Source organism: Erinaceus europaeus, chromosome 12, assembly GCF_950295315.1.
Source record: "Erinaceus europaeus chromosome 12, mEriEur2.1, whole genome shotgun sequence".
Classification (NCBI taxonomy): Eukaryota; Metazoa; Chordata; class Mammalia; order Eulipotyphla; family Erinaceidae; genus Erinaceus; species Erinaceus europaeus.
Genome location: NC_080173.1, coordinates 15309533 through 15324460, shown reverse-complemented (window position 1 = coordinate 15324460; position 14928 = coordinate 15309533). Strand labels below are relative to the sequence as shown.

The window sequence follows — 14928 nt, the reverse complement described above, 5'->3', positions numbered from 1 at the left end:
GCAAAGTGGACTCCCTGCTTGTGGAGCCTCTCCTTTTTTATGGTGGTGCCAAGTGGTGTCCAGGGTCTCCAGGCTAGGTCCTTGGGCATGGTAAAATGTGTGCTCTACTGGGTGAGCTAGCATCTGACCTCAATGTCTTCATTTTCATCATTGTGGTCTCATTAAGGGTACAGCCTTATTGTTAGGAAACTCATATGGACATATGAAAGGGAAAGAGGATATAACATCCAAATTCACTCAGATGAGAAAAAGATCTGATCACAATTATTACATATATATATATTGAAGAGAGTAATAAGCTTCATGTGACAAAATGTTATCCATTCAGAAACAGGACAGGGAGCAGGCATAGACTTTCATGTTTGTTCTTGGCACCTCCATAAACCAGAGATAAGCAGTGATGGGGGGCTGTGTGGGAGCAAGGGGGAAGGGAAAGAGAAGAAAAAAAATTGAAGTTTTCCTTTTTATTTTTTGTGTATGATTAAAGTTTTTTAAAGTTAAAAATTCAGTTTTAGGGGCCAGGAAGTTGCATACCCCGTTAAGCGCAAAGGCAGTGCTAACCAGCTCTGCACCTTGGTCAGTTTTTCACGACCATGTGAATTCCAGCATTTCTAACTCAGCTTCTATTTTCTTGAATGCTGGGAAGGAATACTAAAACACTTCCCACCCCCACTTCCCACCTGCAGGGTATCACTTAATGAGCAGTGACGCAGGTATTTTCACTCGCTCTCTTTCTCTCCTCTCTCAGTTTTTCTCTATTAAGTATAATAGAAAGGCGGTCGGGGGGAGAAGACGAGGTAATATTGGCCTCTGGAGCAGTGGATTTGTAGTGCTGGCACCAAGCCCCAATGATAACCCTGGTGGCAAAAACAGATACAAAAAACATATCAGTTTTACTAGCAAAATAGTGAATGGTTTTCTTATTACAACACAACTCAAATTTACAATAGGTGGGTCTTCTGGGCCACTTCTGCTTGACCTGAAGATCAAGTTCAAACGCAGATGCTGACAACTGGGACTTCTCAGTCTACAGGTGTTTTAGTATTCCTTCCCAGCATTCAAGAAAATAGAAGCTGAGTTAGAAATGCTGGAATTCACATGGTCATGAAAAACTGACCTAGGTGCAGAGCTGGTTAGCACTGCCTTTGAGCCTTCAAGGCACAGTCCTGTTTAAAGGCTACCCAGAGAATACCTGAAGATCATTTACTTTCAGTAACATGTAAGGTCTATATGCTTAAATGTCCCACAGATGAAAAGCTTTTGCTTTATAATGGAAAGATACATCACTTTTAAAAAGGTATTAAGAGATAATTTTTGAGCTAGGGGATAGTTCACCTGGTAGAAGACATTACTATGTATAGGACCTGGGTTTGAACTCCCTAGCTAACACATGCTAAGACCATGCAAAGTGGGAGCTTCTTGAGTGGTAGAACAGTGCTATAGTGTCGCTCTTTCTCTGTTTTTCTGTCTCTCGTCTACCTGGAAAAAAAAAAACAAGTCTGCTAGGAGTGGTTGAACAGTATAGACACAAAGGCAAGATAAGTACATAAGAAATTTTGTCTGTAGGGAAAACTGAAAAAGAAAAAAACAAGATAATAGAATTTAGTAATAGAAGTTAGTAAACTTCTGGAAGAAGGAAGGCTTTGAGCTTAAAATTGAAAACTAGTGACATGAGAGGTACTGCAGTGGTTAAAGCACTGGACACCCAAACATGAGGACCCAAGTTTGATCCCTGGTGTCACATGTGCCAGAGTGATACTTTGATTACTTTCTCTTGCTCTACTCTCTCATTAATAGATCTTTTTTTTTTTTTAAGCTTAGAGATAAAATGTAGACTAACTAGTTTGACTAAGCTAAAATTTAAATACTTGTTTATAGTTATTACTATTTATTTGCCTCCAGGGTTATAGCTGGGGCTTGATGCCTGTACCACAAATCCACAGCTCCTGGAGGCCATTTTTTCCATTTTGTTGCTGCTGTTGTTGGACAGGACAGAGAAATCGAGAGAGGCAGGGAAGACAGAGGGAGAGAAAGACACCTGCAGACCTGCTTCACCGTCTGCAGCACAACCCTGCTGCAGGTGGGGAGCTGGGGGCTTGAACCAGTACCCTTATTCTGGTCCTTGTGCTTTGCTCCATGTGCACTTAACCTGCTGCACTACCACCTGGCCCCCCCTTGTTTATAAATTATTACAAATAAACTTCTTAAAATATATTGTAGCAAGTGCATAAGATCTATAACACATGAAAGACTTGTTCAGATGACTAAAAATTATTCTGCATGTATATCAGAATTAAGATGACATGTGCCAGAACTAATGTTATTATTAGCATAGTTGGAAAAAGAAATACTTGTTGGCAGGAGCACAATAAATGTGATTGGCCTGGTGTTGAAATTCATAGGCAAATAATCCCCCCCACACCCCCTTAAACCAGAGTACTGCTCAGCTCTGCTTTATGGTGGTACAGACCTCAGAGCCTCAGGTGTGAGAGTCTGTTTGCATAACCATTATACTATTTACTTCCAAGAAATTCTATCTCTAAATTATTAGCACTGGATTCTAAGACCAGAAAGAGACTCCATCTTTACGTTGTTCACTTACTCAGCAATGAAACACTGACCACAGTGGCCCGGACTGGCTGGAAGGGGTGTGATGAACTAGACAAACAAACCTTCAGTGCTTTCCACTCCAGCAGGGAAGGACTACAGTATGTGTTTAATCAGAGAAGAAGTGATCTACACTTTCATGGAGTGTTTTGAAAGATACAGTAATGGTACTCTGTGAATGGCACTGGGGGACAGCCGAAGTTAGATTCACTCCCCATAAATGCCAGGTGAGCATCATTGAGATTACAATCTGTAAACTTGTCTCTCAGAGACCTGTGTTCAGAAGGCTCGATGCACCTATACTGCCAAAAACACTTGGAAAATCTGCATTTTTTTCCCCCTCAGATATTTTAAGCTTTTTTATTCAGAGCACACACATGGGCAAGAATGAAGATCTGCATCGTAATGGTTATTTTAGCAGACATCCCCCCCATATTTTATTTACCAGTGAAGAGAAACCACAACACTGTGTCGGCTTCAGAGAGACCAAATACTTAATCTTTACGTAGACATGACATTCCAGAATTGAAATCAGCACAGATTTCCTACAAATAACCCTGTTCCCCATCAGTAGGGCTGCATGTGTCTCTCTATTCCCCCATCTTTCTCTTTTTAAATATTTATTTATTTTATTTTTTCCTTTTGTTGCCCTTGTTTTATTGTTGTAGTTATTATTGTTGTCATCATTGTTGGATTGGAGAGAGGAAGGGAAGACGGGGGGAGAGAAAGATAGATACTTGCAGACCTGCTTCACTGCCTGTGGTGAGCTGGGGGCTCGAACCGGAATCCTTATGCCGGTCCTTGTGCTTTGTGCCACGTGTGCTTAACCTGCTGCACTACTGCCCGATTCCCCCTCTTTTTAATTTAAGTCACTTCATTTTATTATTTTTATTTATTATTGAATAAAAGCAGAGAGAAATTGAGAGGGAAAGGAGGGGGCCCAGGCAGTGGTACACCAGGTTAAGCGCAGATAGTACAAAGCTCAGGGACTCGTGCAAGGATCCCAGTTTGAGCCCCCGGCTCCCCACCTGTAGATCACAAGCAGTAAAGCAGTTCTGCAGGTGTCTGTCTTTCTTCCTCCCTCCATATTTCCCCCTCCCCTGTCAATTTCTCTTTGTCCCACCCAAGAGCAACCAAAAAAAAAGGGGGAAAATGGTGGCCAGGAGCAGTGGATTTCTGGTGCAGGCACCGAGCCCCAGTGATAGCCCTAGAGGAGAGAGACAGAGATACCTGCAGCTCTACTTCACCACTTGTGAAGCTTTCCCCTTGCAGGTAGGGATCAGAGGCTTGAACTCAGGGCTTTGTGCACTGGTGCACCACTGCCTGGCCCCTTCTTCTTCCTTTCTTTACCTTTCATTCTCTAAATTTCTCTTTGTCCTATCTAATGAGAAAGAAAGAAAAAGGCAGTGATGGTGGTGGGGTTTTGCCATTGGGAGTGCTGAATTTGTAGTGCCAGTATCGATCTTCAGCCCCCTCTCCTCTCCCCTCCTCCTGCCTCCCCTCCCCCTCCCCTTCTCTTTTCTTTTCCTTCTGTTCCTTGTTTCTGGAACTTTACCTCTCCAGGCCCACTCTTTCAGATAGACAGAGGCTTAGCGGACATGGCGCAAAGTGCAAGGACTGGCATAAATATCCTGGTTCGAGCCCCTAGCTCCCCACCTGCTGGGGAGTCGCTTCACAAGGGGTGAAGCAGGTCTGCAGGTGTCTGTCTTTCTCTCCCCCTCTGTCTTCCCCTCCTCTCTCCATTTCTCTCTGTCCTATCCAACAACAATAAAACAACAAGGGCAACAAAAGGGAATAAATAAATATTTGGAAAAAGAAAAAAAGACAGGCATGAAAAGATAGAAAGCACTGGTTTTTCCAAGTGCAGTGGGAACTGAGCTCAAATCTGGGTGACCTGCATGACAAAGCAGACACACCACCCAGGTGAGCTATCTTGCCAGCCCTATCTTTTTTTTTTTCCTTTTAATGTTGTACCAGGGAAAATGAACCCAGAAGTTGATGGCAGTAATTACTATGACTGAACCCACCTCCCTGGCCCAGTTTTTTAAAGATAGAGGGAGATACACCAAAGCACCACCTTACAGAGTTCCATTTGTTTTTGTCCTGGATTCTGTCTGTCATGCTTCCGTGTGGCGCCAGGATTCAAACACAGGCTTCACCCATGGGAGGTATGCACTCTACTGCTGAGCTACCTTCTTACTCTTCTTTGCATTTCTTACTCTAATGACTGTGTGCTGCTCTCATTAGAAAGAGGCTCATAAAGACACAGACCTACACAGATAGTACTGTTTAGACAGTACTGGGACATTTGGTTTCTTTACTCCACAGAAACTCTTTGTCTGCTACTGTGTGTGCTCTCACATGGGAACCCCCCCCAATCTAATCTCGCCCCCTGCTCTGTTCTTTCTTAGAGAGTAGATCCAGTAACAATGAAAAAACTTCAAACTACCGAAGAGATTGGTGTACCTATCTCCAGGAATGGCTCTGTGTCAGGCCTGAAGTCACAGAATGGCTACGCATCTCCAAAACTGTCTCTGGGGTCCCTTTCCCCCAGATTCTCCAAACCCCTCACTCATCTGCCAACCATCCTGGATGAGCCTGGAAAAATGCTCAAGAAGTCACTTGCCCCCCAGCATGGCTCTCCAACCCCTAAAGCTGCTCCGGGGCCCCCAGGTAGTAGTGCCTTGAGTGGCAGCAGGCCTGAAAGCCGGAAGCAGGGCTCCTGGGACAGGGGCACCACCCTCTCTACCTCACCCAAACTGCCTGCTGCAGTGACTGCCAATGGGCATGGGCCCAAAGCAGGCAGTGAGGGCTCTGACTCAGACCGGAGGGGCTCCAGCAGCTCCAGCCCTGAGCACTCTTCTGCTAGTGACGTGGCCAAGCCCCCTCCGCCTCCTAGGAGCAGAGACATCCACTTTTGTGACTCTCAGGGAACAGATTCCAAAGTGTTGCCAGCCAGAGAGGACCCCAAGACAGTGAAGCCCAAGTGCCCTGTCCTGAGCACCACCACCCCCGAACCTGCCAGCACCATGTCCCCTCCACCAGCCAAAAAATTGGCCCTTTCTGCCAAGAAGGTGGGTGTGAAAGTTGACACATGAGGGTGTCAGGGGGGACCAACTGGGAGGCTTGCTTCTTGTTGTAGAGTGGGCAGCATTTCTAGGGGAAGGGTTCTTTTAGGGTCCCCAGGCACTTGCAGGTTAAGGAGTGCTCCTGGGGTGGGGAGGGGTGGGGGTGATATCCGAACCTGGTGCTGCTTCACATGGCTGCAGAGAGCAAATCTTGCTGTCCACCTGTAGATGACATGTCCTCAGAAGTCTGGAGGCAGTGGGACTGGTGGGCTGGGGAGCTAGGGGCTGAAGCCGGGTACTCAAAGTCGTAGTTGTGTTGAGACTTTTGTTTAAATTAACTTCCTTTTTCCTTTTTGTTTCTAACCAAAAACACTTCTGATTCTTCTTCTGCCATCCCTCCCTTACTCCCCCCTTTTTACTTTACTTTTATTTTTATTATTATTTGTTTTTGTTTTCTGTCCCCTCATTCTTTCTGGGCTCTTTTATTATTTTACTTTGTTTTTCTCTTCATTCACGGCAACCTTTTTTAGACCACCAAGTTTTTATTTATGTCAATAACTGCAGGCCAGCACCCTGCGGAGGGCAACCAGCAATGACCTCCGGCCTCCCCTCTCTCCACTCTCCGACCTCACCCATCCCGGGAAAACCACGCACCCCATCGTCGCCTCTGCCTGGCCTGTCAGTGCCGTCAGGTGAGCCTCGGGCAGGCCCCCCAGGCCACTGAGGACTTGCATGGAGGTTGATTGCAGTTGGACAGCACAAGCACCTCCTGCCCAGAGCGCCTCCTGGTCTCTTCTTTGTTTCAACTGGTGATGGAGCTTCAGACACTCAAAGGCAGCTTAGCCTCTGCCATCCTGACCTCTTACTTCTGTCTTCACATCCCATCTGTCTGTGCCTCTGTGTTACGACTCGGGTGCTGTGAGCTGACCTATTTGTTGTCACCCCCGTCATCCCCTAAGCCCCCAGCCAGTGCACAGCAAAGGCAGGGAGGGCTTATGTACTGCTTGGTGGTGTCTTCCTGCCAGTATCATTCAGTATCTCCCAACAAGCCCCCCCCCTCCCCAGCCGCCTCATTCAACAGGCTCAGGCCTGTCTCTTTACCTCCATCCAGCATCCCATATGGGACTCTTTGGACCGTCTGCTTCACATTGACTTCTAGAGCCTTAAGGTGACATTCTAGAGCTTTATGCTAGCGTCTAGATCCTCCAGGACTTCACGCTGATTCTTAGCCCCCTGTGTTAACCTCTAGGAGCAGGGAAGCTCAGATTTGGGGTACTGCAAGAACTGCCTTCTGCCTTTTGGGGTGTCCCCTAGTTTGTTGCACTCCACAGCACTACACCCCTCCATCTAGTGTGTTAGTGGCAGAAAGTGGAGAATTACTGGCCCCCAACAGACTGGTGGCTGAGGGACTATCATGATCTTTGGTGCTGGGATTAAGGAAAGAAGGCCAGGAGGTGAGTGGGTGTGTATATGTGTGGGGGGGGTAGAGGCGGAGGGGGGCATATGGAGGGGCGGGGGCTGAGTGGGTACAGTGACTGCTGCTGCACCTTTACGTCAATTCTAGCTACACTCTGGGGCATTTCCTTTATAGCACCCACAGCCTCTTCCTTACACCTGGGGTGAGAGGTCTATTGCTCTGAAATTTGAAGACATTTACTGAATATTTCATCTTTGTTTCTTTGACATGTCTCTTGGTTTTTCATCCGAGAAGCTATTTGGAGTAACATAATATAAGAGTACACTTTCTGTGGCCATCCATCTGATTTAGATGATGATGATGATAGTCTTGTTTAGTCAGTAACACTGTGAGGTGGGCTATTTACAAAAAAGGAAATTGTGGTTCAGAGTGGGAAGTTGCTACTCCAAGGTCTCATGGCTGCATGAAGTCAATCAGAGAGAGTTTTTGTTTGTTTTTTCTCTAGAGCTTGTCCTTTGTTTTTTCTCTAGAGCCTGTCCTCTGCTCACCATACTCTATAATATTTCTATGAAATCAATTTCTTCAGTTTTCCTGGAGCCCCCAAATCCAAAGGAAGTTAGTATAAAAATCATAATGGCATTATACATACACTGCTCTAGCTTCATAAGTCTTCTAACACTTAGACACTCTTAGACTTCATACTTTGGGAGGTTGAAAAATAAAATCTAAAAGAACTTTTTGCTTATTGTTTAGCAATGCCTTCTTTACATGTTTCTGTTGAAAACTGCAAACATTAGCGATAGGAGGTCAGGGGTATCACTCAGTAGAAAGCATAGCTGATACGTATGATTCTCTGGGCTCCATCCCTAATACCACCAAAATTAACATTTGCAGAAATGCCTTGAACTGCCTGGTGATAAGCTAAGAGACAAAAAAACCTTCCTTTTTCACATTGATTTTAAGTAGATTTGAATTTTGTTATTAACCTGTCTTTTCTAATGTTGGTACAAGTAATTTATGTGCTGCTAAGACTTCCGGAAGAGAAAGACCATTATTAGAATTCTTAGCTGGGAGGGAGGGGGCTGGGAGTAGAAGGGGAGAGATCTTCCAGAATATCTGTCTCACTGTCAACTCTCCTTATAGGGCTATTGCACCTGCTCCCAGATCATCTAGCCACTTGAAGACCCTTGGCCCCTGCTCTCTGTCATTATCCAGTGGCCCCCAGCCTCTAGGGATGTCAGACCCCCCAAGCTGCCCCTCTGCCTCTGCTTCCCTGCCTCAGGTCAATGGGGGCTTTGAGTCCCCTCCACACCAGCTACAAGAGGCCAGCCAGCATCCCCAGAGCCTGTGTGAGAGTAGAAAGAGGCAGCTGGGAGAGATTCTGGGACAGGGCTCAGAGACTCCAGGGTCAGCTTCAGCCCCCCCTGGGAAGAAGAGGCGGAAAAAGAGGAAACACATGGAGGACATGGACACCTCCCCACTGCAGGAGGGACAGGCGCAGAGGCTGCCTCGAAGCCCTAGCCCCAAGCGTGGGAAGGAAGGCCGGATAGAGCCACTAACAGAAAGACTGAAGGAAATGGGTGGACAGCAGCAGGTGAATGGCCAGCCCCTGGTGATTGGTCGGCAGATGGACTCTGTGACGAGTGGTCAGCACATGAGCACCAAGAAGAGCAGGCAAGAAACTGAGAGCCTTAGGGCAGGAGGCTGCCTTCACAAGGACCCACCTTTGCACAGGTGAGCGTCAGGAGCACATTACATTCCTGGGGGGGGGGGGTCCTTGGGAAATGCAACATGCTGACCAGACTACTGAAAGGTGTGCTGGCAAGTGCTGTGTGTGCAGGGCATTTATTCACCTACCATGCACTAGACCAGATTCCTTGAGTATATCATCCAGTCTGTAAGATCTGTCTCAGGATTGAGAAAAGGAGTCATAGGGCTGGGCAGTGGCACATAGGTCACACAAAGACGTGGATTCAAACCCCCAATCCCCACCTGCTGGGGGAAGCTTCTCCAGCAGTGAAGCAATGCCTTTCTGTCCCTATCTCCCCTTCCCTCTCAACTTTTCTCTGTCTTATCAAATAGGAAGGGGCAGGGAAGAGGTGAGGGAATGACTGCCAAAAGTAATTGATTCATTGTATAGGTGTCACCTAGCCCGAGTTAGAGTCTTGGTGACAGACAGAGAAGTAGTCATAGGGGTAAAGAGATGGCTCAGGGGGGCCAGGTGGTGGCACACCTGGTTAAGCACCCACATTACAGTGCGTAAGGAGCCAGGTTCAAGCCCCTGGTCCCCATCTGCAGGGGAGAAAGCTTCATGAGTGGTGAAGCAGGGCTGCAGGTGTCTCTCTGTATCTCTCTCTATTCCCCCACTCCTTTCAATTTCTCTGTCTCTATACAATAATAAATAAATAAAAATATAACTTAAGCACGTATGGCGCAAAGCACAAGGACCGGTTAGGTTCCCGGTTGGAGCCCCCAGCTCCCCACCTGCAGGGGAGTCTCTTCACAGGCGGTGAAGCAGGTCTGCAGGTGTCTGTCTCTCTTCCTCTCTATCTCCCTCTTCTCTCTCAATTTCTCTGTCTCTATCCAATAACAAATAAATAAATTAAAAAAAAAAAAGATGGCTCGGGTTAAACATAAAGCTTACTGAAATAAATTTAAAAAAAAAAAGATGGCTCGGGTTAAACATAAAGCTTACTGGCTTGCATTCATGATGACCTGGGTTCAATCCCTAGTGTTGTATTGCATTCCTCACCTTCTCTTCTGCATAACTGTGGCCTGGGAGCAGAGCCAGTAAGCATTGGCTGCTTTGTCCTCGGTGGGGTGCATGTCCTCATACAGAGCTAAAGGTACATGCAGTTGTGACTGGGGTCTGAAATCTTGTCCAGGGGGTTTGCTGCTCTGACTGTTGACATTGACCCCTAGGAGCTCTTCTCCCTTGGATGCTGTCCAGCCAGAGGCCATCCCAACATCTCTAAGGAAAAAGAAAAAGAAAAAAAGAAAGCCAGAGTCACAGCAGGAAATAGAACTGAACCAGCACCCTGATGAGGAGCCAGAGTGCTGCACTGTCCCTGAGCCCCAGCCGAGCATCCCTTCGCCACCTGTAAATGGCTGGTGTCCTGGGAACAGCACAGGGGACCGAACAGGTGTGTAACAGTGGAGAAGCCTCGGGTAGCTGGGCTGGGGGTGCCAGCATAGTGCAAAGACTTGGGAAGGACCTCTCACCTCTGCTTGATTGTGCCATGGATTCCTCACCTGGCATCACCCCACCCTGCAGGAAGAGGCAAGTCCTCTTCTGGGCTGGCTAGGACTTGAGGAAGGGGCCCAGCAGGGAGCAGATCTCAAGGTCTGCTGTGCCACCAGTCACTGCCAGTTCAGACAGTTTCTAGAATCCAGAAAGAGGAGGCCAACCTGCCATAGTCCAGTTGTCCCTGAGGACATGCTAGGTGTCCAGCTACGGTGTGGAGGTCTCTATTCCTCTGGATCATGCTGCTCCTGGCTTGGGCCATTTCATTGGTGGCAGACCTTCTTCCATCATACCCTGAATTCACAAACAGTTGCCTCTGATTCAGTAATACTAATCATGAACTTCCTCTCAGAGGCCAGCAGGCAGAACTTACTTTGACATATTCTATGAGGCATTTATTTTCTTTTTGCATTTTATTTATTTTCCTTTTTGTTGCTCTTGTTTTTATTGCTGTTGTCATAATTGTTGTTGTTACTGATGTCGTTGGATAGGACAGTGAGAAATGGAGAGAAGAGGGGAAGACAAAAGGGGGAGAGAAAGATAGACAACCTGCAGACCTGCTTCACTACTTGTGAAGCTACCCCCCTGCAGGTGGGGAGGAGGGGGTCGAAATAGGATTCTGATGCCGGTCCTTGGCCAGTCCTTGCGCTTTTGCACCATGTGTGCTAAGCCCACTGCACTACTGCCTGACCCCAAGGCATTTGTTTTTAATGGGTTCTGCAGTTCTGTTACAAATGAAAGGTGTGTGGTGTTCTCTTAGTGTCTTACTTTAAAATATATGTAAATGCTTCTCTGACTATAGAGAAAGAACAGGATCCTCTCGTGTCCTGGAACCGAGAGAAGAAATCTGATGTGGTCCAGGAACTGCTCCGATACTCCTCTGATAAAGCTTACGGGAGAAAAGGTACTGACTTTGAGATCAAACATCTTCTGACAGGTTTATTTTGGAGATGAGATACTGAAATGTGTAAGCCCAGGGAGCTGAAGTCACCTCACTCATAAGATGGGAAGAGGGATATGACCACTGTTGTCAGTCCTGGCCCCCAGGTGTCACACAGAGGTCAAGAGCCAGTCTTGCCAGGTGGGTCCTGTCTGCAGAGGAACCCAGAATAATCGTGCATTTGTGTTTGGGGTTGGAAGCCAGGGAGAGAGCAGAGGGTGTGCTTGGCATTAAGAGATTCTTCGTCAGAAAGTAAGAATCAAAAATTTATTTGCACTGCAAATGTGGGACCTTATTTTGATAATAAGACTGGGAAAATGAACATGAACTGTTTTATTTGAGATGTGGGAGGGATTAACTAAACCTTATAGGTTAGTGATTAGGAGTTTACTTGTCAGCTGAGTGATTGTGAGCATGTATGTCTCTGCTGACTTGACCACACATCCCAGCCCCTAGTCTCCCTCCCCTCTCTGCAAGTCCATTTTCAACAAAGGACCACACTCAAAAATCTCAAATATTGGGCTGTCAGGAAAGTCATGATGTCTTTTTCTATCTTTCTATGCAAAAATGCGTCATGACTTTTCCAGTAGCTCAATAACTACGCACTAATCGGTCTGATTTGTTTACTTTATCTGTGAAGTGAGTCTATAGCCCTGAAACTGTTTGTTTTGTAGTTCTGACATGGGACGGTGAGCTGTCAGCTGTTAGTCAGGATGCCATCCGAGACAGCAGGCTAGCCTGCACGGCTACAGTGATTGATGACTGGGATGTCGAGTTCGATCGAGGAAAAGTAAGTGATCACAGAGGTTGGGGAGGTGGAAAGGGCACATGTGGAGCTGGGTAGGGGACTTGAACCGGAGACAGTTTGGATGGCAGCTATGTCATAGAGTGGTTCATCAGAGGCTCTTCTATCACTCACCCATAGTGTTTCTCAGGCCCAGCATCTTGTTTTGTCATCCTGTTCTGCCTCCGTTATCAGTGAAGTCAGGAGAGTGGGGGGCTGTACCGGGATGTACGGGAGTGGGTGTTGGTTTCCCCAGCACACTGCTAGCCCCACCTGCACATAGTGGTGCAACATCAGGAGTCCTAAGGACCAGGCCAGAGGCTTTTCTGAGAATCGTGATTCTTGATATAGGAAAAGAAATTGAAAAAGTTCAAGAGAGAGAAGAGAAACTTCAATGCCTTCCAGAAACTTCAGAGTCGACGAAACTTTTGGTCTGTGACTCATCCAGCTAAGGTTACCAGCCTCAGCTATCGACGATGATTTGCTGATGTCAAAATAGGTCAGTGGAGGGAGCAGGGGGCAGGTGTGTGTGTGTGTGTGTGTGTTGTGGAGTAGAGCAGGCCCACTAGTCACTTGTAGAGAATTATAGAGGTTTCCAGGCTGCTTCTGCTTCTGCTTCATGTGTCATGTGTGGTCTCGCAGTGGACGTGCACTCAGGCATGGCAGGGAGAGTCTCAAGAGTCTTCGCTTCTTTGCCAGGAACATGTGCTTTGTCTCATGGCCTCTGGGAGATGAGGTGCCCCCTCCTGAGATTTATCCACATGGACTGAAGGAGCAGCTTCGTGGACTCTGATGGTCCTGTTGGGTCCAGGATCCACACCATGAACCTACTGCTGGGAACAGCCACAACCTCTGGGCATGTGGATGAGGAAGGTTTTGGTGATGCTCACAGCAGGAAGTGACGTGCCCCACTATGGCACACAGAGCAAGGGGCAGCATACCGGCTGGAACCTGAACCTCACTGGCTATCCTGTATTCCTAACCAGTGTTGAGCCCAGTGGTCACATGGAGCAGCAGAGGAAGCAGCCTCTCCCAGTGGATCCTGCTGCTTCACAGGATGATAAGTATGTAAATGGTGGCTCCACTTGAAGAGCCTCCCAGCACCTTCTGGTGGCTGCCACTGCCCTCTCATCCTGTACCTCCAGTTCCTGGGATGGAGCGTCTCTATGCCTTATCTGTCCACCCTCAGAGCAAGAACCCAGGGCCTGTCCCACACTGCCGCCTCCCCCTTTTGTGGAATTGGGGCTGGCTGGCCCTGCCACTGCATCTCTCTCTCTCTTTCTCCCTTATGAAAATTCTGGACCAGCTCTGCAGCAGAAAAAAACATTGTGGGGCCTGGAACTACATCTGACTTGCTTCCTGGCTGCTCCTCCTACAGTGGCTGGACTTTCCTCACAGCTGCAGTGTCCCAGGTCCTCATCCAGGTGGTGATCTTGGGGTAGAACCCCCTTTTGTTTTGCTACTTGACATAAAATACTACTTTTTGGCCAGGCCTGTGGCTTCCGTTAGCAATGCTTCCTTTCCCTGAATATGCAAGCATTGGCTTTATTTGCTCCATTTTGTGAGTGCTTCTGAATTTAGATGATTGTATAACTCATGATCAGCTTTTTATCTCCTTATGCTGTGCCTGCTAACTTATATCTTAATATACATGGGAAACTCAGTTAAGGTGATTTTTCCAGAAACAAAGTAAGTGAACTAGTAGTAGAAGGCATGGAAATAAATGTGAAGACTCTGCTCACAGGCACTTAACTGCGACCTTTCCTCAGAAACCACGCAGCTGTAGACCGGGTTCTTTGAGACTCCAGTCCCCTCTTTGGCCTCTCACTACCTACCCTCTCCTGATTGAGCTTTGCTGTCTGCGCCTTGCTCTGAGGCCCGGGTTGATCCCTCTGAGGGGACATGGTGATTTTTTTTTTTTTTTCATGCAGGTAGTCTTGTTTTCCCTTTTCTTTCCTTCCCTACTTTTCTTTTTAAAAGTTGGGAATATTAACCTCAGTGGTCTCAGCTGAGGTTGCTTCCAATCCCAGGGAAGGTACCAAGGCTTTGCTTACACAGGTTTGCAGCCTGAGACTCCCCCCACTCCCCCCCCAGAGGACTGATGCTGCATGTCAGTCACACCTGGTTCAAAGGGGCACAGGCAACCCCCGTTTCATGGCTTTGTGTCTGTCCTAGTGGGAGAGAAGGCGGTGCCTTCCTTCTCCCGGTGTTGGCCTTCTTTCCTGTTGAACTATTTCCTAGCTATATTTTTGTAATGTCCTATAGCTAGAAAAGAAAAATGTGTGTGTCTAATCACAGAATGTATTTCCTTTCTTTCTCTCTTTCCTTCTCCAGATCAATCTTTCTCTGCTGTATCACTGTAAAAACTTCCTGTTCAAAACAGATCCGTTATCTCCTAAGCAGTGGTAAATGCTGGTCTGACATTGTACAGCATTTATCACCATCACACAGACCAGTTCTTCCCTTCCCAGAAACCATCAACCAAACTGGGGAGAGAAAGAATGTGGCCCAGAAAAGTAGTCCCAATTCTAGGTGACATACATAGAGTATAAGAATATTACATATATATATATACATATATATATATATATATGGCTACGGCTTTTATAATAGCAGTCACACAGTTGACTTTGACTCTGGGTTTAATTTAACTTCGTATTTGGAGTGGAGCGAGGGTGGCAGGGGCCTGTGCTGGAGGGCAGCCTCTCCATCACCTGCCTCTTGGGGGGGGGGGTGTCTCAGCAGTGATAAGTGCGTGGCTGCACAAGTGTGCAGAGGTAACACCCCTATACCAAGTCCCTCTCCAGGGCTGAAAGCCCCCAAATGTTGCCAAGATAATTGGTGCAATAAAATACTGAGTTTTTGTCA

General features: G+C 47.0%; 1 protein-coding gene across 4 annotated transcripts in view; it reads left to right on the top strand.

Annotated features, from left to right (window-relative positions):
- The window catches only part of USP36 (ubiquitin specific peptidase 36), a 42415-nt gene extending 27487 nt beyond the window's left edge, over positions 1-14928 (top strand). For 3 of the 4 annotated variants that reach the window (XM_060202854.1, XM_007535573.3, XM_060202856.1), the window contains 8 exons: positions 5019-5681; positions 6240-6367; positions 8236-8826; positions 10015-10235; positions 11139-11240; positions 11951-12066; positions 12412-12559; positions 12760-14928. In XM_060202854.1, coding sequence (XP_060058837.1) covers positions 5019-5681; positions 6240-6367; positions 8236-8826; positions 10015-10235; positions 11139-11240; positions 11951-12066; positions 12412-12540 — 1950 coding nt within the window. In that variant the 3' untranslated portion in view covers positions 12541-12559; positions 12760-14928. Of the gene's footprint in view, positions 1-5018; positions 5682-6239; positions 6368-8235; positions 8827-10014; positions 10236-11138; positions 11241-11950; positions 12067-12411; positions 12560-12702 lie in introns of all 4 variants that reach the window. The other variant, XM_060202855.1, reaches the window with a different exon arrangement.